Source organism: Selaginella moellendorffii, unplaced genomic scaffold, assembly GCF_000143415.4.
Source record: "Selaginella moellendorffii unplaced genomic scaffold, v1.0 SELMOscaffold_16, whole genome shotgun sequence".
NCBI classification, from domain to species: Eukaryota; Viridiplantae; Streptophyta; class Lycopodiopsida; order Selaginellales; family Selaginellaceae; genus Selaginella; species Selaginella moellendorffii.
Window position 1 is genome coordinate 256,669 of NW_003314277.1, and position 24,467 is coordinate 281,135.

General features: G+C 48.5%; 2 protein-coding genes across 2 annotated transcripts; one reads left to right on the plus strand and one right to left on the minus strand.

The window, feature by feature from the left end:
* Positions 1 to 1,312: 1,312 nt before the first annotated feature.
* On the plus strand, positions 1,313 to 20,799 carry LOC9641573. The gene is made up of 6 exons (XM_002970932.2): positions 1,313 to 1,325; positions 17,789 to 18,030; positions 18,145 to 18,248; positions 18,463 to 18,639; positions 18,689 to 20,373; positions 20,426 to 20,799. The coding sequence occupies exons 2-6, from the start codon at positions 17,828 to 17,830 to the stop codon at positions 20,564 to 20,566; spliced, it is 2,310 nt and encodes a 769-aa protein (XP_002970978.1). The 5' UTR covers positions 1,313 to 1,325; positions 17,789 to 17,827; the 3' UTR covers positions 20,567 to 20,799.
* Positions 20,780 to 24,282, minus strand: LOC9641574 (probable protein S-acyltransferase 22). Its single transcript, XM_024675829.1, has 9 exons — positions 23,730 to 24,282; positions 23,567 to 23,680; positions 23,192 to 23,512; positions 23,047 to 23,115; positions 22,922 to 22,993; positions 22,731 to 22,859; positions 22,592 to 22,672; positions 22,349 to 22,531; positions 20,780 to 22,291 (listed from the first exon to the last, which is right to left on the minus strand). Exons 1-9 carry the CDS (start codon positions 23,769 to 23,771, stop codon positions 21,029 to 21,031), a joined length of 2,274 nt encoding a protein of 757 aa, XP_024531597.1. The 5' UTR covers positions 23,772 to 24,282; the 3' UTR covers positions 20,780 to 21,028.
* Between the last annotated feature and the right edge of the window lie 185 nt (positions 24,283 to 24,467).

Consider the following 24,467-nt stretch of genomic DNA (forward strand, 5'->3'; position numbering starts at 1 on the left):
AGTGTGAATTAAATGTCCCAAGTAGAATATTCTTTTTAATCAATGCCCCTCATGCTCATGCCCATACATCACCCTGGCACTATATGCATCATCCCCACTCATTCTTTGCCACATTATCCTTGCTAGGGTTTTTGATTTCTCTTGCCTGGATCAGGTTGCTGAGGGTATATTGGTCCACATAACTAGTAGTGGATTAGCTTTGGAGGTATCTTAATTTTCTTAATTGCTTCTCAGGGTTTAGGGTTCTTTTTCTAGCATGCTAAATATGTGAACATTAAGTTTTCTATATTGGGATATTAAGTTAGAACTTAAAGTTTTTTATCTGTTTGTTTTTTAGATGCTAAAATAACTTTAGATTCATCATAAGAAAGACCAAAGCTATATGGACATTTAGTTGCATATTATGTTTACATAATTTGGACATTTAGTTTCATATTTAGTTGTTGCATATTTACTTATAATTGTTTTATGGCCAGGGACTGCCGGACAAAAATTAAATTCACTCAAGTAAAATATTATATATAGGACAGAATCAAAAAGAGGACAACAATCAATTTTTTTCTATTGCCATGGCAATTATCTACATTTTTCATGTCAAGATCTATTCAATGAAAATAAGATAACTATATGTCTAGTAAGGGAGTGAGCCATAACTTCTTGCCAAGAAGAAATCATGCTATAACGCAACCAACAAACTCTCCTTGGCACTAGACTCTGGCATGGAAATACAAGATTAGGTTATTATTGATGATAAATGTGATGTATCGATGAGCCACTTCACATTGCACACTTTGAGTGTGGAAAGGTGGCCTAGGACAGAGATCTGCGAAGTGTTTGTGTGGTTGCAAGTCCCTTGATCATCTCTGCATTCTTGGCTGAGTGGCACCTTGCACTCAATGCAGAACAACACCTAGGGATGTTCTTGATGTCCAACAAAGCCTGAAACCATGACAGCTGATGCATTGCTATTGTTTTCCAGCTCTATTTGCAAAACATGAAGTTTTACCATTTAGATTTTGATTCGGAGGAGAAAAACCTTCCAGAGAAGATATTGCTAGAATTAATTGAAAAAATCAATAAGAACGAATAGAAAGAAAAGAAAATCTCGCTTACCTGGAGAACAAGGGGAAATCTTGGATCTTCATTTATTCATAAACTGTTTACACACTTTGCACTCTTGATCTTTGGTGCCCCTGCTTAAAGACAATTATATTTTCAAAAGGCTTGTCAACTTTTCTAATGAGGGATCTGACATGGTGGCTGACGCCTATGACTAGGACATTGAGCCATTTGTGGGACCGGGGAAGCTTCCCTCTGGATGGAAGGTGTGCCGCGATCGTATTTGTGGATTCAAGATTATCTGACGAGATTTCGGTTGGCAGGTACGCAATTTGATTGTGGCGAGCGAGCGATGCCACCAACGAGGCTGCCGCCGCGGTGGAGAATAGGAGAGCACCAGCCCTCAAGATGGAGAATCAGAAACGCTGAAGGATCTTTCTCGGTTGTACCGTAGTTTTCTTCAAGGTTCTGGCTGCCAGGCTATGTTCCGGAGAATTCTTTTAGTATGGGCTTTGATCCATCTGCAGTTGAGCTACCGGTAAGGTAATACATTTCCTTTTCTCTATATGGTGTTTTTATTGTGTTTTGCTAGCAATGCATGAACTGCTGGTACGTCGATGTTGTGTAGCTATCATGTTCGCTGCGAAGTTTGGTCTTGCTTACGTAACGGCTTTGACTTAAAAGTTGCCGTTAATCTTACGTACCTTGAGCCATAAGTTCAATGACAGCTGTCCTGCTTGAAACTACTCAGTAAGTTCGTGGTCGAGTTCTTAAGCCATCTTACCCTGACCTTGAAGCTCATTGTTCAGGAAAATCCTGAAGACCATGCTTTCTCTTGCTCTCTTGTTCTTCCAGGTGCTCAGCCTTGCATGCCAGTTAGTGTGGTCCCAAAGATGTGAAAAAATGAGGATCATGGTACCGGCCTACTTCGATCCTTCTTCAAATTCCCAGGCATGGTCTTCTCTCAATTCTGCTGCCACCACGCTACCAAACCGGATCGTAGCAATCGCAAATCCGTCCAATGGTCCAGGCTCTGCAGCTCAATCAAGCTACCAGAATGTTATTACGGCCCTCCAGAGCCAAACAGGCCTGGTTATCGGCTATGTCTCGACTAATTACAGCAACCGAGCTTCCAATTTGGTCCAAGACGATGTCGATAGGTGGTACAGCTTCTATCCAACTATCAATGGAATTTTCTTCGACGAAGTTGCCAACACAGACGGGAAGCAGCCTTACTATCAAAGCCTCTACAACTACGTGAAGTCCAAGAATTCGAGTTCTCTAGTGGTTAATAATCCCGGAGCTCCAACCCTGGAGACATACCTCTTCTATAATGGTTCTCGGGTAGCCGATGTGATTTGTATTTTTGAGAGCGGTGTTGGTGGGCTGTCTATGACTCAGAGTTCCTGGACGAGCAAGTATTCGAGGTATAACTTTTATGCCCTGTTCTACAATGTCACGGATGTGAATGTGTCAAGCTTTGACTATGGAGATGTTATTGATCGTGCTTACCAGCAGAATGTGGGCTGGGTTTATGTGACCAATGATAATCTTCCAAATCCGTGGGACACCATAGCCAGCTACTTCTCTGGAGAGGTGGACTATATTAAAAATGATAATCAGTGCTAAGTAACAGAATTACTCACATAAATAATAACAATCAATCTGATGGTCGTCTTTGGAGGAGTTTGCCCCATGGCCAGCTTCTAGCTATGGAAGTAGAGAATGTCTTGCTTCTCATCCTCTTCGGCGTCATGCTGCCTTTGATTTGTATCAGGTATGTAGACGTATTGTTTCATCACTTCTCTGGCAGATCTGGGCGAGGTAGGAATCGCTTACGATGAACTCGTTCATCTTGCCATTGATCTCGATCCAGCTCCTGCTGCCGGGCTTCTTTATTCCCTGATATCAACTTGTGGACCTTGGCGGCCATGTCCCACTTCCCAGCGTCGCTCTAAGGTCCACGAAGCCACCATGGCTGCAAGCTTAGAGGACGTGCGTGAAGGTGACGCTGTCGGGCTTGTAGCCGTCCTGTTCGATGCTCCATGCCAAAGTGGCCGTTTCTAGCATAGGCCGAGAAGGTGATGTTGTTGGGCTCGAGCTTCTGGTCGAAGAGCTTCTGGGCCTTAATCAGGCCACGTACTTGTTGAGCAGCGTGGTGTGGAGCACGACGTCGCATGGAGCTGGCGGGCTTCTGGGAGAGCTCGGCGGCGCAGGGGTGGAAGAAAGCTCCACCGCCTCGCGGACGAGGCCCAGGGGCCGCTGGAGTGCCGCCAGGATGACCTTGATTGGGAGGCACCTGGTGACGATTCTTGGTTGACGATTCTGGGGAGTCCTGCCCTGCCATAGCCAATGCTCGGCAAATCGGCAAATTCATGGCTGCCCACGACGAGAACTCGTGCCCCAAATTAGCCTCCATCTTTGAAACTCTTTCTCGCTTATAGACCAAACAACGCGCATTCTCTAAATTCCAGTACTCCAGATTCTCTATCGATCCTTCACTCTGAGAAACCCTCACCATCGCTTGCGCGCCATCGCTCCGGTGATTCATGCAAATGCCCCATTCTTGGGGAAGAATATGCTGTCAAGTTCCTCCAGGAAAGCGCCGTGATTCCCGTTAGGAAAGCGTTCTCTCGCTCTCTCGCAGCGACGATGCCACAGATGGTTTCTCTCGAGGCCACGCCTCCAAAGCGCAGCACGGTCGACGTCGCAAGGGGCCAGCTCCAGAAATGATGCCTCCCAAGCGCAAGCTCGGTCGGCCTCCAAGGCAGTTCCAGAATGGTCAGTCGCGATCTATGCCTCCATCAAGCGCAAGCCCGCCCAGCTCCAAACTCGTCGACAGGCACTATTTAAGCTGGTTGACTTAAAGGTTTACTAAATCTCTCTGATTTTCTTTTCTTGCTTTATCATGATAGTTTCTTCTATTGGATGGCTGCTGGCGCGAGGCATTGTGCGCCCCAGGTTACCTAAATTATCCTCCAACGCCACTCCAGTTCCACACCCAGGAAGAACCTGCTCTGCATCGAGTACAAGGTGCCACTCAGCCAAGAATGCAGAGACTATCATGGAACTTGCGACCACACGAACACTTCGCAGATCTTAGTCGCAAGCCGCCTTTTGGCAATCATGTTGTGCGATGCGAAACGGGTCATCGATACATTGGGGTTGGAAACATTTAGAATCAACAGGAACCCGATCTTGTATCTCCGTGCAACCAAACTCGGTAGTCTGCCGCCACTGCAGGAGGGTCCTGCACAAAGCTCGCTTTCCTGTAAACTCCAGTGTCAAGGAGAGCTTGAGCATCTGCAGCAGCCCCAAGTTGATCAGGCTCAGGACGAGAACATTTCGTCACCGTTTGCCCAGCCTCGCAAGGTGGCCCGAATTGCACGAATGCAACCGAATGATGGAGACTGTCGTGAGCTCAACGATCATCAAGCCCAAGTGGTCCTTCGGCCTCCCAAGGCGAAGGCTCAGTGCAACAGGAAACGAAAGCCACTGAGGCGAGGAGGCTGAACGAAGCAGTATGTGCGTTTAGTGCCCTTGTCGAGCCTGAGAAGCCTAAAGCTCCTGCTCTTCAAGGATTTAGAACGCGGGCCAGGAAAGGTATCCTAACAAGATCACCCATGTTTTGAAATTTTCTGGCTTGTCAGGCTGAACGGTTTTAGTAAAAATTGTACTAAAATTTGAATAATTTGATGTCTGGTTTCTGGCAATCCGCTGTCTTTGATACTTCGAAGTTCTTGTGGTGATTGTTTGGTGTGTGCAGCAGGAGATTGATCTGGAGCAAAGAAAGACGCAACAAAGTGAAAGGTCAAATTAGCCCCTCAGAGCTGCAGTCCGTCACCTTAATTTCTAGACGAGGCTGGCAGGAAATATGAAGCCACAACAATGTGGCTTGCTGCTTCCGTGATGAAGAAAGGTTCTGAGAGCATTCTCGACCTGATGCCCAGCCTGATTTTTTTTCTGCAAGGTTCGGTCTATCAAACATTTAGCAATGAACAGAACAATTCTAAAGAGGAAAAAAAGAAACTAACATGGATGAATTTAAAGATACCACTTTCAGCGCGTCCATCCTCACTGCGAAATCCTTGCACGCCTACTTGAGCGATTGAAATCTCTGGTGACAAGCACCAAATCTTTTAGTTTCAAACTTAAGTTTATAAAACAATCACACAAATCCAATCCTAAAGCCTTTGTAGTCCCGGATCCCCTCTATTATTATATCCTCCCGCGTGTTCATGACGAAGGGGCCGTGCTAGTTGAGAGGCTGCCCGGCGATGCAGAGCACGAACCTACAAGGTGTGTCCGAGGACCAAATCGTTCCACACCATGACGACACCGTCACCGTGGCTCACCTCCACGCTTTTCCTTCAGATTTCCTGACCCGGTTGCATGCTTACGTCAAGGTATATAGCGAAGAGATGCCCAGTGAGTCTATGGCTATAACTTTGACACTGGTGCCGTCTTTCTACCACTGGTATGTTTCTAGTGCTATCGCAGTGCACAATGCCTCGCACCAGCAGTATAAAGCAAGGAAAGAATTCAGAGAGATTTAGGAAACTTTTAAACGAGTTTGGAGCTGGGCGATCGCTGGGGGCTTGCGCTTGATGGAGGCATATAGATCAACTGACCATTCTGGAACTGCCTCCGCGATGCGCCTCCCGTTAAACACCATCCTGATTCACTCTCTCTCCGCTTACCTGGCGATGACGTGGCATCAGCCCTCCTTTTTGTTTTATCTCCAGCGCACTCCCTCTCCCGTCCGTCGCCGCTGCACACTCCCGCCCGCGGCTATCGCCCGCCCGCGGCTCCCACCCGCCCGCTCGCCCTCACGGCTCCCGCCCGCACTCCCACCCGCCCCCGCGCCCAGCGTGCGCCCTAAAATTACTTCCACGTGGCCACAGCCCCAACACTTAGCCAAATTTCAATCAGCGCGCCCTGGTCCACCTGTTCACGCCGGATGGTTGCCCCATAATTGACCTAAAAACGTTTCTGTTTCTTTTATGATCAATCATGGCAGCAGCACATCAATTTCCAGAGGTAAGCAATCAATTCAATTTCATATTGATTCAAGAAAATCATTTAGGATCCCCCATGGTTTGATGAGGTGCAAGAATTCCATGAAAAGGATTGTTTTTGTGCAGATGATTTAGATTGAAATCAAATGAAACTATAGTTCCTATTGTGTATATATTCCAGAAGGATGTGAATAAGTTTCTAGATGGTGAAAGGAGAAGGGGTGATGGAGTGGATTTTTGGCGATTTTCTAACAAAAATCGTGATCCTAGAGATTTGAAACGACCCAAAAACACAAGTTTTTTATCATTAATCAGGTATATCTTTTTAACAAAATATAATTACTAACTTCATGCTACAGGTATTGGTGTGAATATGGAAAACAAAATGCTCGTGAAACATCCTCTATTATGGTTGCTGAATCTACACCAAAGTCAGGATTTGGAAGTAGACCAGGTCGAAGTTCTAATAAGCGGGGCTGCCTTTGCAATTTTTTGGTCAAATAGTTTTACAAATGGCCTGATTATGTGCAGATTACATATTATCATAGAGAACATTGTGATAAGAATGGGATTCCTTGTCATGGTCAACTTGATCTGACTGGAGGAAAGTCATTATTTCCTCAGAAGCTTTTAGTAGATATTCGATATTGGGTGATTCATATGATTCAGCAGGATTTCACATCAAATCAGATTTATAATGAGCATATACAGATTGTGGAAAGGAATAAGTCAGCTGGTGAACCTCCTCATCGAGATGATTTTCTAACTATGCAGGATATCAACAATTTGCATAGGAAGTATTTGCTTTCAACTTATCGATTACATGAAAATGATGCACAAAGTGTACGTATTTGGAGGAACACAAATCCCGAGAAAGTATTTTTCTATCAGGAAGGTGATCAAGGTAAAGATTGTTTTACTATTGGGATCCAAACAACTTGGCAACTACAAAAGATGGTGGACTTTTCAAATAATAATTTATTGAGTCTTGACACAACTTTTGGAACTAATTGCTACAAGGTAATATTTTCATTCAATTTTAAGTGATTAATACTTAATAATTTACAGTTCCCATTATACACCATGCTTTCTTTTGATTATCATGGAAATGGTATTCCAATTGCATGGGTTTTAACTTCTAGTGAAAAAGGAGAACATATGAAGAATTGGATGATAGCTCTTAAAAAACAAGTTTTAGGACACATGCCAAATTGGAAACCACGGGCGATAATGATTGATGATGCTGAAGCAAAGATTAATGCTATAAGGTAATTAATTTGATATGAAATAATTTAATTGTTTTCTTCTATATAGAGCTACATTTGATTGTCAAATTCTATTATGTATTTGGCATGTAAGGAGGAATTGGCTCAAACATATTATTTGTAAGGTGAAATCTTGGGATATTAGGATAGAAATATGGAAACGTCTCGGAGATATTATGTATCATTCAATTCATGCAGCTTTTCATGATGATAATATTATGCGAACTGAGATTAAACAACTTATTGAACATTTTGAGGTGGATTTTCAAAATGAAGTAGCCTTTATCAAGTATTTTCAAGACGAATGGAAGGACAAAGTTGGTAAGTGAATCAATAATTTAATTTTTATAATTTATTTTAATTTATATTTGATAGATATGTGGGTTGTTGCTGCTTGAAATTTCTCTTATGCTAACAAGGAAACAAATAGTTCGATTGAGGCATTCCATGCAAATATGAAAGCTATACTCTCGTATGATAAAAAACATGCTCGCAATCGAAGGATGGATTGGGCAATTCATCAACTTACTACTAAGGTTCATGCGAGGTACTGGTTTACTACTTATTGCAAAGATTATGGTTTTATTCGAAACCATGCATATGAAAAGCTAATCAATGGTGCGATTGTTAAAGCAAGAAATATTAACGACTCTCAAGTAAAATTCGATAAGGACAATACTCTCAAATCTTATGTATAATTCTCTTCAGATCCAACTATATGATATCTTTTTGTTGGAGGTGAAGGACACAGTGATTGGGCTTTTTCGACTTAGTGTAATTATCTGTGGGCAATTAAAGGAAACTTTTGCAAGCATCAAGCAAAAGTTATTATGTTAAAACAAGGAGAAAAAACCGATTGAACTACAACTAGTTATGAGGTTCATGTAAGCCACAAATTTTTCCTTTCCAATTTGCCAGCTTACCTTGTCTATCCGTCCAACACTGCCTTGGCTTTTGCTAAGTTCCCTTGCCAAGGTTCTCGCCTATGGTACCAGCTCCTACTTGGTTTCAGCTACTCACTGCACGAGCAACGGAGTGTTAGCCATCCTTCCACGGATTCCCAAATCACTCTCAATCCCCCTCCCCGGGTTAGACTGGACTTAAGGTTCGGCTACACTCCCCACAAGCACAAGCAGCCAAGCACACCAAGCTTCCAGGTTCCTAACATCCCTTGGTACCACAAGACTTGATCATGGGACCCTCTAAATCCCAAGTCTTGAGTGCAACACTTGCTTCGGGACGCCGGGGCGAAACACCGTGGCCTAACGGCCCGGTATGGGTACCTCTCGCCCCCCACTTCCATCCCGAAGGAAGGCCCAAGCCCCTAGGAAGGGCGAGGACCAATGAGCCGCATGGTACTCAAGTGGGGCACCACTCCACATGAGCCGGGAGCACCGCAATCGGTTTCCCTTTCGGGAGTGGGAGCTGCTCTTGAGCACTTCCTTGGATGGCCCCTCCGGCACCAGCCAAGTCCTTGCTCACTCCCACCCAAGGCCCCTTAGTCCCAGTCCCAACCTCAAGTCGGTTTGGAAGCCCAACTGGAGAGTCCCTTCAAAACTGGTTCCTGGACCTCACTATCCCTACTATACTTTTGGAACCCCCTGCAGCCCCCCCCCCCTGGGGGACGCACGCTTTGGGCTTTCACCCCTTGACCCGTATTAGTATTTGGACTTAGTCTCTGGCTCGATCTCGGATCCGATTTCGGATCCGACTTCGGATTCGGTCTCGGACTCGATCGCGGACTCGATCTCGGACCCGATCTCGGGCCCGACCTCGGACTCGACTTCGGACTCGGTCTCGGACCCGATTTCGGATCTCGGACTCCGTCTCGAACTCGGTCTCGAACTCGGACTCGAACTCGGTCCCCGAGTCGGTCTTGGACTCAATTCCGGACTCTATCTCGAACTCGGTCCTAGAGTCGGTCTTGGACTCGATCTTTGACTTGGTCCCATCCGATGAACTCTTTGTCATTTTGGTTATGCTTTCGGGGTTCCCTTAGCCTACGACACCTCGGCGAGTTGGTTCCTTACAACTCCACCACCCATAGAAGAAGTTCGATGCCCACATCGAACGTCTCTTTTTTTTTTTTTTATCCTACGACTTGTTGACCATGTCTCCGGGGGCATCCCCCCACTTAGCGGTGTGCCTAAGTTAGCCTCCCCGGCCAAGAGCTCATGACAACGGAATATAGGTGTCCCTATACTCCTCCCCTCACCACGCCCTAGTATGGGGTCGGGACTTGAACCCAGCCTTGCTTTACTAGGGGGTTGGGACTCGAACCCAACCTCCGTAGAATACGTCTACGGTTTCGACATCCCCGCAGGGAGTCGGGCGTAGCTCCCTACGCCTGGTCGACCTAGCTAACCCATGCTAATTAGCTTACCTTCGGCGCGCCTTTGGGTCCCAACATATGCCATTGCTCAACTTCTCAAATTGATACTTTTAATTGAACTTTGCATAAGTACATAGAGTTCTGCCATGCAGAAATTCCTCCACTAGATCTCGCGCGTTCGCTAGGTTCTCCTCCGGTTCCCATGTTGCTTCGCAGTGTGGAAATCCTTTCCACTTCACATGGAACTCTCTCACCTCGCGTCCTTGTCGCTTGCTCTTGCGCACATTGAGGATGGCCTCGACTTCGTATTCCTCCTCCCCTTGGATAACCTCAGGTAAAGGTCTTACTTGGTCCTTGCGAAGCGGATCCTCAAAATACGGCTTGAGTAAGTTCACGTGGAACACGGGATGCATCTTCCCCATCTCTCGAGGAAGTCGAAGACGGTAAGCCACTTTACCGATTCGAGCCTCAATCTCGTAAGGCCCCGCGAACCTGCTTAAGGAACTCAAGATCAATTCATTTACAGGAATACATGCATTTTTACCTTTGGGTCAACTTCCGGCTGATCCCACTTGGTAGCCTGAGGTTCTTGGTGTTCAGCCACACCTTCTCCCCAGCTTGGAACTCCACATCTCGACGCTTTTGGTTCGCGTACTTAGTTTGCCTTTGTTGAGCCCGTTCCAAGGAATCCCTCACTAGATTCCAAATGTTGAGTCTTTCCGCCGTGAATGCCTCCACTGCGGGTAACTCTCCATGATACTCGGCCACGCCGAGTTCCACAGGACCTTCAATAGCTCGCCCATTGATGACTTCCCATGGACTCACCCCGATGCTCGAATGTGGTGAGTTGTTATAACACATTTCCGCAAGTCCCAAATGACTTACCCAGTCGGTCTGGTCTCCCGAGACATAGCATCGCAAATAATCCTCCAGCTGCCTATTCACCCTTTCCGTTTATCCGTCTGTCAAGAAGTGTTAGTGCCATCAATCTTGACTCAATACCCATTACCTGTCTGTAGGTGATAGGCCGTGCTGAATTTCAACTTGGTGCGATACTGTTCTAGGAGTGTCCTCCAGAACCTACTGGTGAAGATCTTATCTCGATCTGAGATAATCTCTTCCGGCCTTCCCCGCACTCGAACCACTTGTTCGAAGAACAGCTTCGCCACACCTTCCGCATCCACATCCGTTGTGGTGGGTATGAAATGTGCCATCTTTGAAAATCGGTCCACCACCACGAATATCGCATCGAACCCCTCGCTTGGGGGTAGTCCCGTGATGAAGTCCATCGTGAGACATTTCCACGGACGATCTGGAATGGGGATGCTTTGCAACAAGCCCCCACTAGCCTTCATCACGGCTTTGACCTGCTGACATGTTGGACATGTCTTTACATAGTCTTGGACGTCCTTAGCCATATCTGGCCAGTGATACTTCCTTTTGAGTAAGCCCATCGTCTTGGGCACTCCGCCGTGTCCCGCGAGAGGTCCGTCATGACACTCTTCCAAGGCTACTTTCCTTAGTTCCCCTTCTGGAACATACACCCTCGTTTGCTTGTAATATATGAGTCCGTTGCGTTCCGCATAGCCCGTTTTCTCTTCCGTTGGCAGCTCACCTCTCTGGTGAGCTTCCCGCGCCTCCAGATTCCTCAGCAACACTTCTTGTGCTAGACCATCACTCTCGTATGCGGTCCGCACATCGTTCCAAAAGGTTGCTGTCGCGCTAGATATCGCCAACTTCAAGCTCGCTTTTCGACTTAGCACATCTGCCACGATGTTGCTCTTCCCAGGCTTGTACAGGATCTCGCAATCAAACTCGGCCAAAGCATTGGCCCACCGACCTTGTTTTCCCCTTAGGTCGGGCTGTGACAAGAAGTGTTTCGTTGCCACATTGTCCGTGTAAACCTTGAAGTGTCTCCCAAGGTAGTGTCGCCACTCCTTGAGCGCCTTGACCACCGCAAACAATTCCTTCTCGTGGGCAGGCCACTTCCGTTGAGCCTTGTCCAGCTTCTTCGAGAAGAACGCTACTGGATGGTTGTCTTGCTTCAAAACTGCGCCCAACGCAAAGTCCGAAGCATCCGTGTCTACCTCAAAGTCCTTACCAAAGTCTGGTAATGCCAACACCGGAGCCTTCCTCAACTTCCCTTTGAGGTGGACGAATGCCGCCTCGCATTCCGCTGTCCATACCATCTTCCCTTTTCCTGTTTGGTCCGTTAAGGGCAGGGCTACTCTCGAATAGTGTCTGATAAACTTTCGATAGTAGTTACATAGCCCCAGGAACGCCCTCAACTCATGTACATTCGATGGTCGTTCCCATTCCTGGATCGCTTGGACCTTCTCCGGGTCCACCTTGAGCCCGTCCTGGCCCACCACATGCCCGAGAAACTTTACCTCTTGTTGAGCAAAGTCACATTTGCTCTCTTTAGCATACAGTTTGTGTTCCCTTAGTTTCTCAAACACCTTCGCCAAGTGTTCGGCATGCTCCTCTAGCGTCTCGCTATAGATCAGGATGTCGTCAATATAGACGACCACGAAGCGATCCAGATAGGGTACAAAGATGTGGTTCATCAACGCCGAAAACGTTGCCGGCACATTGTACAGCCCAAAGGGCATCACCAAAAACTCAAAGCTCCCATACCTCGTTCGACAGGTTGTCTTCTCAACATCTTCCTCAGCTACCCTAATCTGGTAGTATCCTGACCTTAGGTCAATCCTCGAGAAGTATTTTGCCTTTCCCAACCTATCGAACAGGTCCTCGATCCTTGGCAAAGGGTACTTGTTCTTCTTGGTATACTTGTTGAGCAACCGGTAGTCTATGCACATGTGCATAGATCCATCTTTCTTTTTCACAAATAGCACCGGCGCCCCATACGGCAACTTGCTCAACCTAACATACCCTTTGCCCACCAACTCTTCTAGTTGGCTCTTGAGCTCCTTGAGTTCTTTTTCGTTCAATCGATAGGGTGGACGAACCACCGTCTCAGCACCCTCGACCAGCTCAATCTTATGTTCTATCGGTCGTGCGGGGGGCAACCCCGCCGGTAGCTCCTCTGGCATGGTATCCTGGAATTGGTCCAGCACCTGCTGGATCACTAAAGGTACTTCTTCCGTTCTTGTCTTTTTGTCACTCTTCACCGAGAGTAAGCACAAAAAGGCTGCCTTAGTTCCTTTAGTGAGTTGTCCTCTCGTGGACACCAAGTTTAAGCATGACTCTTTGGCCTTGCTTTGCCCTACCTTTAGATCCTGGGCTTCCACCCTAGATCTTCTTCCTTGGGCATTCGCCAATACCACAAGGTTCCTACCTTGTCCATGCAGGGCTACCACGAACCGATTAAACCAATCTATTCCGAAGATCACGTCAAATCCCGCCATGTCCAAGACGGTGAAATCCATGTCCACTTTCCATGTCCCCACTTCGACTCTCGCTTGTCGAAGTATCTCATCGGTGCTTTGGCTACCCTGAACAAACTCTATAGTCCTTGGTTCGCCTAGCCGCTGCACCGTTAGTCCGGCTTGCCGGACTATGTCTGCAGCCACAAAATTATCCGAAGCACCCGTGTCAATAAGGATCTTAACAAAGCTACCTCCGAGCTTCCCTCGGAGGGCTAATAGATGTCGCGAACGACTCTCTACCAAAGTTTCTCGTGTAATGAGTAACTTTGAGTTAGGGACTGGATCACATACCTCAGTTTGGACTTCACCCGACTTGATGGCCATATTGGCTCTGGCCTTCTTCGGGTAGGGACATTCCCTCGAGAAGTGTCCCGCTTCGCCGCAGTTGTAGCATACGTTGTTGCCCACGCTGCTATACGACTTGACCTTCTTATCCGTGGGTTTGTCTTTTTTCGCTTGACTTCCCCACGTACTCGCTCGCTGGCCACCGGCTTTGCCTTTCCGGAACCCCGAGGACTCATTCTTAGAGAAACTCTTCTTGAATTTCCCCTTGCTATATGTTCCCCTCGGTTTGGCCCCTTTTTGAAACGTGGATCCCGACCCCGTCGTGTTCCCCTTTCGCAGGTTATCGTTGAAATGCACCTTGATGGCCGCATCCAACGCTTCCTTGTAGTTGGTCGGGTTCCAGCGCATCACCTCACCGCGAGCCCAGGTTTGCAAACCTGATATAAAGGCATGGAACGCATCCATATCCCCCATGTCCGTGACAAGTATCCTCTTTGCCATGAACCCATTCACATATTCCTGGATGGTTCCAGTCTGCTTCAGCCTACTCAACTCATCTCTCAGATGCAGAGTGGCATTCGGAGGAACGTATGTCGCGCGGATCCTCGCCTTCATCATGTCCCAGGTGGCCACCGGTCCTTCGTTGGCCTCCGTTGTTCTCCACCAAGACTTGGCATTATCTGCCAAGTATGGTTTTGCACATGGGACCTTCTCCGAGCTCGGTAACCGCAACGCTCGGAAGTAGTCCTCCATATCGTAAAACCAATCCTCCACTACCTTATAGTCGTTCACTCCCTTGAACACTGATGGGGGCTTTGGTTTGTACTTGGGAACTGTCTGAGGGACTGATTCCACTTCGGTCTGTTCGACCTTGTCTGGTTTTGCCTCAGTCCCTGCCGAAGGGTCCGCACCTTCTGCGCTGCCAGCATCCGCAGTCTTTCGCTTTTTCTTCCGCTTCTCGTCACGCTTTAACTTGCGTACGAGAGTCTCCAGCAGGGCATTGGTCTGTGCCAACTGTCCTTCTAGCACGTCCAATCGAGCCTTGGACGACCGAATCTCGCCACCGGACTTCTGTTTGGAAGTTTCCTCACTGGAGTCCTCCTCATGCAAGGATTCCTCATCCATTGCCTCTTGTTCAACCGGAGGCTCCAGCTCCGGCGGAGGTTCCGTCTCCGCCTGGGTTCGCTTACGCCCTGCCCTTGCCATCTCCCAGCAATCCGCCTCTATCCTTCGCTAGAACTGAGATAAAGGCTCCGATACCAAATTGTAAGCCACAAATTTTTCCTTTCCAATTTGCCAGCTTACCTCGTCTATCCGTCCAACACTGCCTTGGCGTTTGCTAAGTTCCCTTGCCAAGGTTCTCGCCTATGGTACCAGCTCCTACTTGGTTTCAGCTACTCACTGCACGAGCAACGGAGTGTTAGCCATCCTTCCACGGATTCCCAAATCACTCTCAATCCCCCTCCCCGGGTTAGACTGGACTTAAGGTTCGGCTACACTCCCCGCAAGCACAAGCAGCCAAGCACACCAAGCTTCCAGGTTCCTAACATCCCTTGGTACCACAAGACTTGATCATGGGACCCTCTAAATCCCAAGTCTTGAGTGCAACACTTGCTTCGGGACGCCGGGGCGAAACACCGTGGCCTAACGGCCCGGTATGGGTACCTCTCGCCCCCCACTTCCATCCCGAAGGAAGGCCCAAGCCCCTAGGAAGGGCGAGGACCAATGAGCCGCATGGTACTCAAGTGGGGCACCACTCCACATGAGCCGGGAGCACTGCAATCGGTTTCCCTTTCGGGAGTGGGAGTTGCTCTTGAGCACTTCCTTGGATGGCCCCTCCGGCACCAGCCAAGTCCTTGCTCACTCCCACCCAAGGCCCCTTAGTCCCAGTCCCAACCTCAAGTCGGTTTGGAAGCCCAACTGGAGAGTCCCTTCAAAACTGGTTCCTGGACCTCACTATCCCTACTATACTTTTGGAACCCCCTGCAGCCCCCCCCCCCTGGGGGATGCATGCTTTGGGCTTTCACCCCTTGACCCGTATTAGTATTTGGACTTAGTCTCTGGCTCGATCTCGGATCCGATTTCGGATCCGACTTCGGATTCGGTCTCGGACTCGATCGCGGACTCGATCTCGGACCCGATCTCGGGCCCGACCTCGGACTCGACTTCGGACTCGGTCTCGGACCCGATTTCGGATCTCGGACTCCGTCTCGAACTCGGTCTCGAACTCGGACTCGAACTCGGTCCCCGAGTCGGTCTTGGACTCAATTCCGGACTCTATCTCGAACTCGGTCCTAGAGTCGGTCTTGGACTCGATCTTTGACTTGGTCCCATCCGATGAACTCTTTGTCATTTTGGTTATGCTTTCGGGGTTCCCTTAGCCTACGACACCTCGGCGAGTTGGTTCCTTACAGTTCAACCATCACAATCGCATGCAATCTTAGAACCTGGGCTAGATGATTTATTTTATCGTCACCAAGTTTTTGAAGCACTTGACTTGGAAGATATGACAGAGGTAATTCACTTATTAATTAAGATTTTGAAATATTTATAAAAATTTGAGCAGGAAAACATCCATCAAGATGTTTATCATGAGCAAGAAATTCAGTTGGAGACTACATTAGAGGTAAACTAACATATTTTATATACTAATATATATGAATATTGAGCAGGAAGATATCCATCAAAATATACAGCATCAACAAGAAATTCAACTAAGGACTACTATAGAGGTAATTTACACTAAGTAAATTTTAAATATTGATATGAACTTTAAGCAGGAAGATATCACTCTATCAAAAGTTACAAAAACGACATTATAACAAAAGATGATGGATATTTTACAAGATCTTCTTGATGAAAAAGCTTTTTTATCTATGGTTGACAACGATTTTGAAATGATATAGTAGAAGGTTGCAACTTTTAAAGCCAGGCCAGATGATCTTATTCATCCTGCAGCAGAATTTCAACAGCGTGTTGATAATTATGGTACATCCTTGAAGCGAGCAAAACCTTTGGTGGAAAGAATTACAGGTAAAAGAAAAGCTTCTAGTAGTCTAGAAGCAACTCCTTTTACTAGGCAGAGGAAGACAAGAAAGAAAAGCTCTTTAAATGAAAAACTCAATCTTAGCAAAGAATAAATAAAAAAACAAACTCTTTATATACTTACATTGCATATATTTAAATTAGTGAGAAGATTTCATACGTTTACCACTCTTAATGGTCATCGATGACACTCATTGGCCACGTAAAGCACGTCCACGCGCGCGCTGATTGAAATTTGGCTAAGTGTTGGGGCTGTGGCCACGTGGAAGTAATTTTAGGGCGCACGCTGGGCGCGGGGGCGGGTGGGAGTGCGGGCGGGTGGGGGTGTTTAACGGGAGGGGCCTCGCCCCCTCAGCGAGAGAACGCTTTCCTGCCGGGAATCACGGCGCTTTGAATGGAAGTCCCTGGAGGGCTTCTCCAACTTCACAGAATAGTCTTTGTAAGACTCCAAGAATGGGCATTTGCATGAATCACTGGAGCTGAATTGCGCAAAGAAGCGATGGTGAAGGTTTCTTATAGTGAAGGATCGATGGAGAATCTGGAGTACAGGAATTTAGAGAATGCGCGCTGCAAGCTATTTTGACGGCTGATGCATTGCTATCGTTTTGTAGCTCTATTTTCAAAACACGAAGCTTTTCCATTCAGATTTAGATTCTGAGGAGAAAGACCTTCCAGCGAAGAGATTGCTGATGCTGAGAATCAATAGCTGAAAAACTCAATGAGAACGAATAGAAAGAGAAAAAAACTGGCTTACCTGGAGAACAAGGGGAAATCTTCGATCTTCTTGACAAAAACGTTAAGTCCTCGACGATGCTCCACCTCAACCGACATGAGCGTGGATGGGAGCGTTGAACGGCATGTCCTCACCGTTTGACAGCGTTGACTATTGGCCACAGAAATTGATTGCCCCGGCATTGAGCTTAAGAATGTGAAGATTAGATATTGATTTATTTGACTTCATATCAACTTTTCTTTTAGCAACAGTTATTACAACACAGTAAAATATTTTAATGGCCAAAATTCATTGTGATAAAATTAAAAACCTTTTTTTATTTAATAATAATAATAATTATTATTATTAATACATATTCTAGCTTGGAAAGACTAGGTAAGCTTAATTACGTGGCTGCTGACTGGTATGACTAGGACATTGACGTGTACGGCAATGTAAATGCTCCGCTAAGGACACGGCCCTTCAAGAATTAGAGTGAAAAACTTTGTGGGACAGAGGAACCCTAGGGGCGGCAGAAGCTGCCGGGGAAGCGCCAGGAGAATTGTGTGGCGGCACGCACGCTCTTGGCTTGTGCGTAGCTGGATTGCTTCCCTCTGGATGGAAGGTGCGCCGCGATCGCGTTTGTGGATTCTAGATTGTCTGACGAGATTTCGGTCCAGGTACGCCATCGCTGCGGATTTGAGTGTGGCGAGCGAGCGATGCCGCAGCGCCTCCCTTTCAATGAGGCTGCCGCCGCGGTGGAGAATCAAGAGGAGAGCACCAGCCCCCGGAGCGAGAGGCAGGATGAGAGGAGCAAGTGGAGGCTGCGAGGATTGCTGTGGAGAATGCAACTCGGTGTTCTTCCCTGCCGCTGCGATTCCGTGGATTCCTTGCGTAGGGCTGCCGCCGATGGACGCCGGAGGTGAGTGATGAGTTCTTCCCTTGTACTGCGCTCTTTTTCATTGTCTAGCTTAAAATATAGGTAGGGGGCTTTTGTCAGTGTGGTTTTTCATCCCTCTCGACTTTGCTTTCGCAGGTACGCAGATCTACGAAGGCGATTGTTGGTCGATCCGCATCTCATGGAGGAGGGCCAGAAGCCACCCGACGTCAGCATGGATAATCCACTTTCTTTAGATCCTGGTGAGAGCTGGAGAAGTGCATGAGTCAATGGATTGGCAAGATTTGTGGAACTGTAAGATTTTTTTTTCTTGTTGTTCTTGCTGAGGAATTTAGCTCTAGAGAAGAAGGCGGTCCCTCCCAACTAGCTAGCTTTATCTGTGTGTGTCATACGTTCTTGTCTTATGTGTGGTTATTTTCTTTTGTTCTTACTGAGCGAGTGTCTTTGTCTTGGCAGACAGTGTGTGGGGCAAGTATTTCAGAAACGCTGAGATCGAGCGTGTGATCGACAAGGATCTTTCTCGGTTATACCCGGAGCATGGTAGCTTTTTTCAAGGCTCTGGCTGCCAGGCTATGTTCCGGAGAATTCTTTTAGTATGGGCTTTGATCCATCCGCAGTTGAGCTACCGGCAAGGTAATGCATTTCCTTTCCTCTCTATTGTTTTCTTATTGTGTTTTTCTAGGAATGCATGAACTGCTGGCTCCACTGCTTTACGCACTTCACGTCGATGTCATGCAGCTATCGCAAATCAAGAAGCGGTACGAGGACCTGTTCGACGACAGGTTTGATGAAGACGGAGAATACAAGTCGTCAAGAATGAAATCACCTTTCGATCTTTCTGAGGCTGAAGACTCACAGGGGGTGAATGGTTATCAGGACAGTCAGGGGATCTTCGAGCACGATGAGTTGAACGTCGATCTCAAGGTCATCGTCAAGGGTAGTGATAGTTATGGAGCAGAAGGAGAGCTCGGGGCCTTGTTTGCGGCGAGGTTTATGGAACATGACGCTTACTGCATGTTCGATGCGTTGCTGGGTGGTCGGGGCGGCGCGGTTCGTATGATCGACTACTTTGTTACGTCAGGTGTTCCAGATGCATCATCGGCTCTTTACCGCACCTTAGCCGCTGCCGACATCGCTCTCTACACGCAGCTTGTGGCACTTGGCGTCCAACCTCAGTACTTTGCTCTTCGATGGCTTCGGCTACTTTTTGGACGCGAGTTTGGCCTGGAGGATTTGCTTCTGGTCTGGGATGCCATTTTTGCTGCATCCAATGAGGCTATTCTCCCGCCTGGTGACTCCGCAGCGGACGGCAGCCTTTCGTCGAGAAGTGCAATCATCTCTGCGATTGCGGTGTCACTTTTGCTTCACTCTCGTGCTGCTCTACTCGCTGCTCCCGACGCCACCGGATGTTTGGAAAGGCTTTTAAACTCACCTCACATTCAAGACGTCAGGAAATTTTTGGAGAATGCCAAGAGTCTGCAGCACTTAGCACTGGAAACAGCTGGGACTCCCCTTCCTGCGGTGGCAAAGGTCGGCAGGACTACAAAGTCTCCACAAAAGAGTGCCAAGTCTGGCATTTTGCGGCAGGGATCAGCAGGCTGTTCGCCAGAGCTGCTGAAGATGTTTCTGGCAGAAGGATATTGGGAAGAAAAGTGGAAGACTTCGGTCCTTCAAAGAACTAGTATTGAGGACGTGAGACCAGCTTCTCGAACAACAGAACAGCCAAAGGGATCAACTTCCAATGGTCCAAGTGAAAATACTAGAGAAAGAACCGAGACGGTAACTCCGCCAAAGCCCAGCTCAAATGGCTCCAGGGTCCAAGCTCATAGTAAACATCTGGACAACGAACACGGTGACGCCAAGGGGCCTGTCGAGGAGGCTGTGAAGTCTGAGTCTTCGGATGGCGAAGAAGCCATGCAGAGGAACGTTGGTCTAGTCGCTCCTGCTTCGAATGCCGGATCATCGGATGGTGAGACACCGGATGTTGTTCCTGTGAAGGATGCTGTTGCTTCCACATCAAATGCTCCATTGGCAGAAGCAGTGCCGCCACAGGACGACGTTGATAAAATAGCTGGCCGATCGAGCGAGAAAGAAGGCGGCGTAAGCAACACCAATGGTGACGAGGTTGTCATTGTTGATGACCCTCTCGGTGTAAGCTCCAGCGCAAGGCTGCGCATTCCAAGGACTCCACCAAGGAAGAGCGGCTCCTCGTCCGAGGAGGAACCCGGCAGCAGCACGAGCTCGTCGCCGTTTACTGCTCTCAGGAAGATTTCGATGAAGAGAGACGAAGTAGGGGACTCTCCGAGGAGACCAAAGGGCCCCGTGGCGTTGCAGTCGCTCGGCCAGTCGATGATGGAACACATCCAGGTAAAACTCTCACATTTCTTCGCGATGTTTTAAGTTGCTTTGTTTCCTACAGGTGTTGGAAGGTGTGCTGTCCCAGAAAGTGAGAGAAGGCGAGCAAATCTCCAAGGCCATCATCGGTGGCAAGGGCCACGTTTCGGCAATGGTGGCATTGGCAGAGCTACGCAAGATAAGCAACGCCCTCCTTCAGATGTGAGATGGTGGAGGCTACTGTAAATAACAGCGAAGTATGGATCGATTCATTTGACGACGAACGAGAGAGCTCATCTGGTGGGATTGTTTGCTTTGATTCATTCAAACGCCCACTAATTCGCAGTTCTTGTAGGTAGGCCCGAGAGAGTGCTTGTTATTTCTTTACTACGAGAGCTTCCCTGTTTAGTTGATGAGGTATGGCTTCCTTTCAATCAAATTTTCGCAGGGAAATAACAACCTTTCATTGTCAAAACGATTAGAATGAAAAAGGACAAACAAGTAACGAAGAAGCCGATATGGAGAAGTGATTGGATATAGCCGCGTAGCCGAGAGAAGAGGAGAGGGAGGAGAGAGAAGAACACCTCTCTCTCCATTCTCTCCTCTCTCCAAACTTGACGATGGTGGTGATGATCTTGGAAGTGTGGAGACGCTTGGATCTTTCACTGTAAAAGTTGAGCGAGAGCTCTCACTGGAGGTGATGATCCTCGATGCCTTTGAGCGAGCCTCCAGATCGGTTGCGATGGTGGTGGGCATGGTGATGATGCTGGTGCTGGTGGTGATGCTGGTGGTGATGGTGATGCCGGAGGCCATCCGCCGCCGCGAGATGCCGGCTGCTTGAGTCCCCGGCACTGAAGAAATCCGAGTCGCGGTCGGGGGAGTTGTACTGCGAGATGGACTCCGAGTTGCTCTCCTCGGTGGAGTTCCCGCCGATGGCACCACCACCATTGCTGCGAGGCGGCGGCGGCGCCGACCATCCCATACTCACGTGCTTGAGAATGCTGGCCTCGATCTTCGAGTTCGCGGCGGCGGCGCTGTTAAACCGGGCCTTGCCACCACCACCACCACCTGGATTCGCCGCCACCCACGGGGGCGGCTTTGCGGTCACGCTCCTCACCGTGCTCCTGTTCATGAAGGTGGAGCTCTGCTTGAGGCGGCTCCATGCGTGAGCCAGCCTCCGGCCGTGCTCGCTATCGTCGGCGCTCTCTCCACCGGATGCGTCGTAGCCATCGCTCACGGACCTCTGGAGCCACGGCCGAGAGAAGCTCGTCGCTGGTGGCGAGGACGTCCCATGGACGCCAGTTGTGGTTGATGCTGCCACGAGATCTGGTGGTATTGCTGCTGGTGCTACTTCTCCCGCGACCAGGTAGCTCTCGCTCTCGTCCGGCGAGAGGAGCGACGTGGAAGGCACGATCGCGGAGCTCCCTGGAGTGCTTGGCAAGAACGCGCTCCTGGCCTCCAGCTGCAGTGGTGCCACCGAGTCATCGCTCCCCAGGCTCTTCTTGGTGCTGTGATGCTTTGGAACTCCGCCACCTTCCGCCACGGACGATGGGAGTTTCTGCTTTTCCCAGTGCTGCTTCGATGATCTGCTGCTGCCGCTGGTGTCCTTGGCGATCGCCGGGGATATGTCGCGCTTTCTCTTCGTCTTTCGGCTCGATGGGAGTGGGACTATCTCGGCACCTGGACTCCTGCCGAAACTTTCCGGGCTGCTGTCCGTCTCGGTTATGATCGAGGCGTCGTTCCCCACGGGCTTCAACACCGAGGACTTCTCTCGAGCTCGCTCTGCTGCTTTCGAGGCGTCTTCTGCGTTTAAACGGGCTAGCTTCCAGGGGCTGATCTTGACTGGCTTCTTCGCCTTCTTTCCGGCCTCGTCCTTCTTCAGAGGCAGCGGGACAATCTCCTTGCTGCCGCTCTCGATGTCGCCGCCTAGAGGATCTTTCACAAGCGTGTCCTAAGTTCACAAACGTCAGCTTGGCGCTCACATAGAGATGTAAAGAAGCGAGCTTACCTGATGCTCCACCAGCAATCTTGGTGGAGTACACCATGGCCTCCTTTGCAAAGCTCCGAGAGAACTTACGTTGCTAACGGCGGTTGCAACCGAGCTTACAGGCGAAGACTGCAAGCTGTGCATGTCACCTTGTAGTTGATCCCGCTCCCTCATTGCGACAATATAATCATATGTACTGATTCCCTGTACCACGTAGTCATGTCAACTTTGTAGCTGTTCGGAAGGATTCTAGGAAGAACATACCTTGTGAATCAGTATGAGATGAAAGAAGAAAAGTTGCCCGAGAGGAAATGTTGCCAATAACGCCAGAACTGTACAGAGACCCTGGTTTCACTTTTCGTTAGTCAAGTCGAGAAAAACATTGCTGGCATTGTTGGCCTACCACTACAACGACAAACGGCACGATAGAGAAACTGCTTCCCAGCTTCGAAACAATATTGTCTTGAAACTCCTTACGATTGAGCATGCACCTGACGATCACGAAAACTCCTACTGACCACTGCAAAATTAGCTGTCCGAGATACACACGGTTGTAAGCTTTGAGACAATCCATCAGAAAAAACAACTACTCACCAGCAGCAAACCGGACACCATCAAGGACACAAAGGTTCTGTAGTTCTTCTTTCCAATGCAATTGTTTATCCACTGCATACCAGCCACATTCTAGAACACGTAACATAAACAAAACAAGAGCTTACTCTGCAATGGTGATCGAATCCATCGACGCACTTGTCACAGGCACGGCAGTGTTTGCTGAACTTGAAAATCTGCAGGACACAAAATCAGGATCGCCACACTGGATTTTAGGCTAGAACTTTCACTGGCCTGAATGACTTAGTGTACCTCTGCTTCGCATAAGCTACAATAAAGCAAGTCCTCCTGATGTCTGGATCGCTCTGCGTTCCTCCTCCACGAACAGCATATCAGCCTCTTCAAGCCCACGGCAAGACATCCAAACGGAGCACAGAAGCCGAGTGCATTATCCCCTGCATTGCTGGAGGCCGAGACATCAAGGCTCTTCTTGTTGTGCTCCTTGGAAAAAGACAGTGAGGTACTGCTCGACTTGTTGGAACCACCTTTTCCATACAGCTTATGCTTCTCGATACCGGGATCAGCTGGATTGGCGGCTGCACAGCGAATGTACAAGGCAAAAACCAGAATGACCTGCACAAGGAGTTGTGTTTTCTCGAAAACCCAAAGAAAAGGAGCCATTTTTACCAATGGAGAGAAGATAGCGATGACATGGTACTCGAGGACCTTGCTACCAAGAAAAGGGATGAAGAAAACGTAGAACGCGAATGCTAGAGACACGAACACTGCAATAGCTACCACCTAGAGGCTAGACATCAGCAAAAAACCATAAAAAAAACGCAATTTTTACCTGCAGAGGATGGTAAGGAAGCTCCCACCCGTGGTGTCGCATCTTGCCTATGTTCTCGTGCTCTAGAATCTGTGCACCCTCAGACCCAAATTCCTGGCCTTCACTGTCTTCCCAAACAATGTAGCTTGTTTTCCCATGACCCACTGCTTCGCCTGCTCTACGCTACTCTGCCTCCCAAGAACATGGCCTTGCTCAGCTTGAGAGACTTCAGCTCTAGAACTTCCAAGCCGCCGCTTCATTCCAGCAAGAAGCAGAGGATGAATGCCGAGATTCCGAGATTTCCCCCCTCCATTCCGCTCTATCTAATCATCTTCCAGCGAGCGGAGTCCAGCTCCACACACCCTTTTCCCTGCTCGGCCATAGCCATCCCCCTGTGAGAGCGCCCGCTCTGCTACTGCTGTAGAGTTCCACCGCATTGCCTTCATTGGCCTTTGTCTTTCTTGCTTGGACTCAGCCCGTCGCTGCCCGTCACCACACGCGCGTCGACGGCGGACGTGCGTGGCACGACCCAGGCCGTTAGATTGCCATGCGCATCAGAGCTTAGCCTTAGCCGTGATATTTGCAGGAATCCCAGCGCTCGGCCCTTGGCCTCTTTTTTTCTAAATCGCCGGAAGCATCGTCTTCTACTTCTTGTCGGGCTCGCTCTCCATTTCGAGCATTATTTCACCTCGTTACTTGCCCCGAGTGATTTGTAGAGTGAACTCCCAGTTCAAGTCAACAACATGATAAAATTTTTTA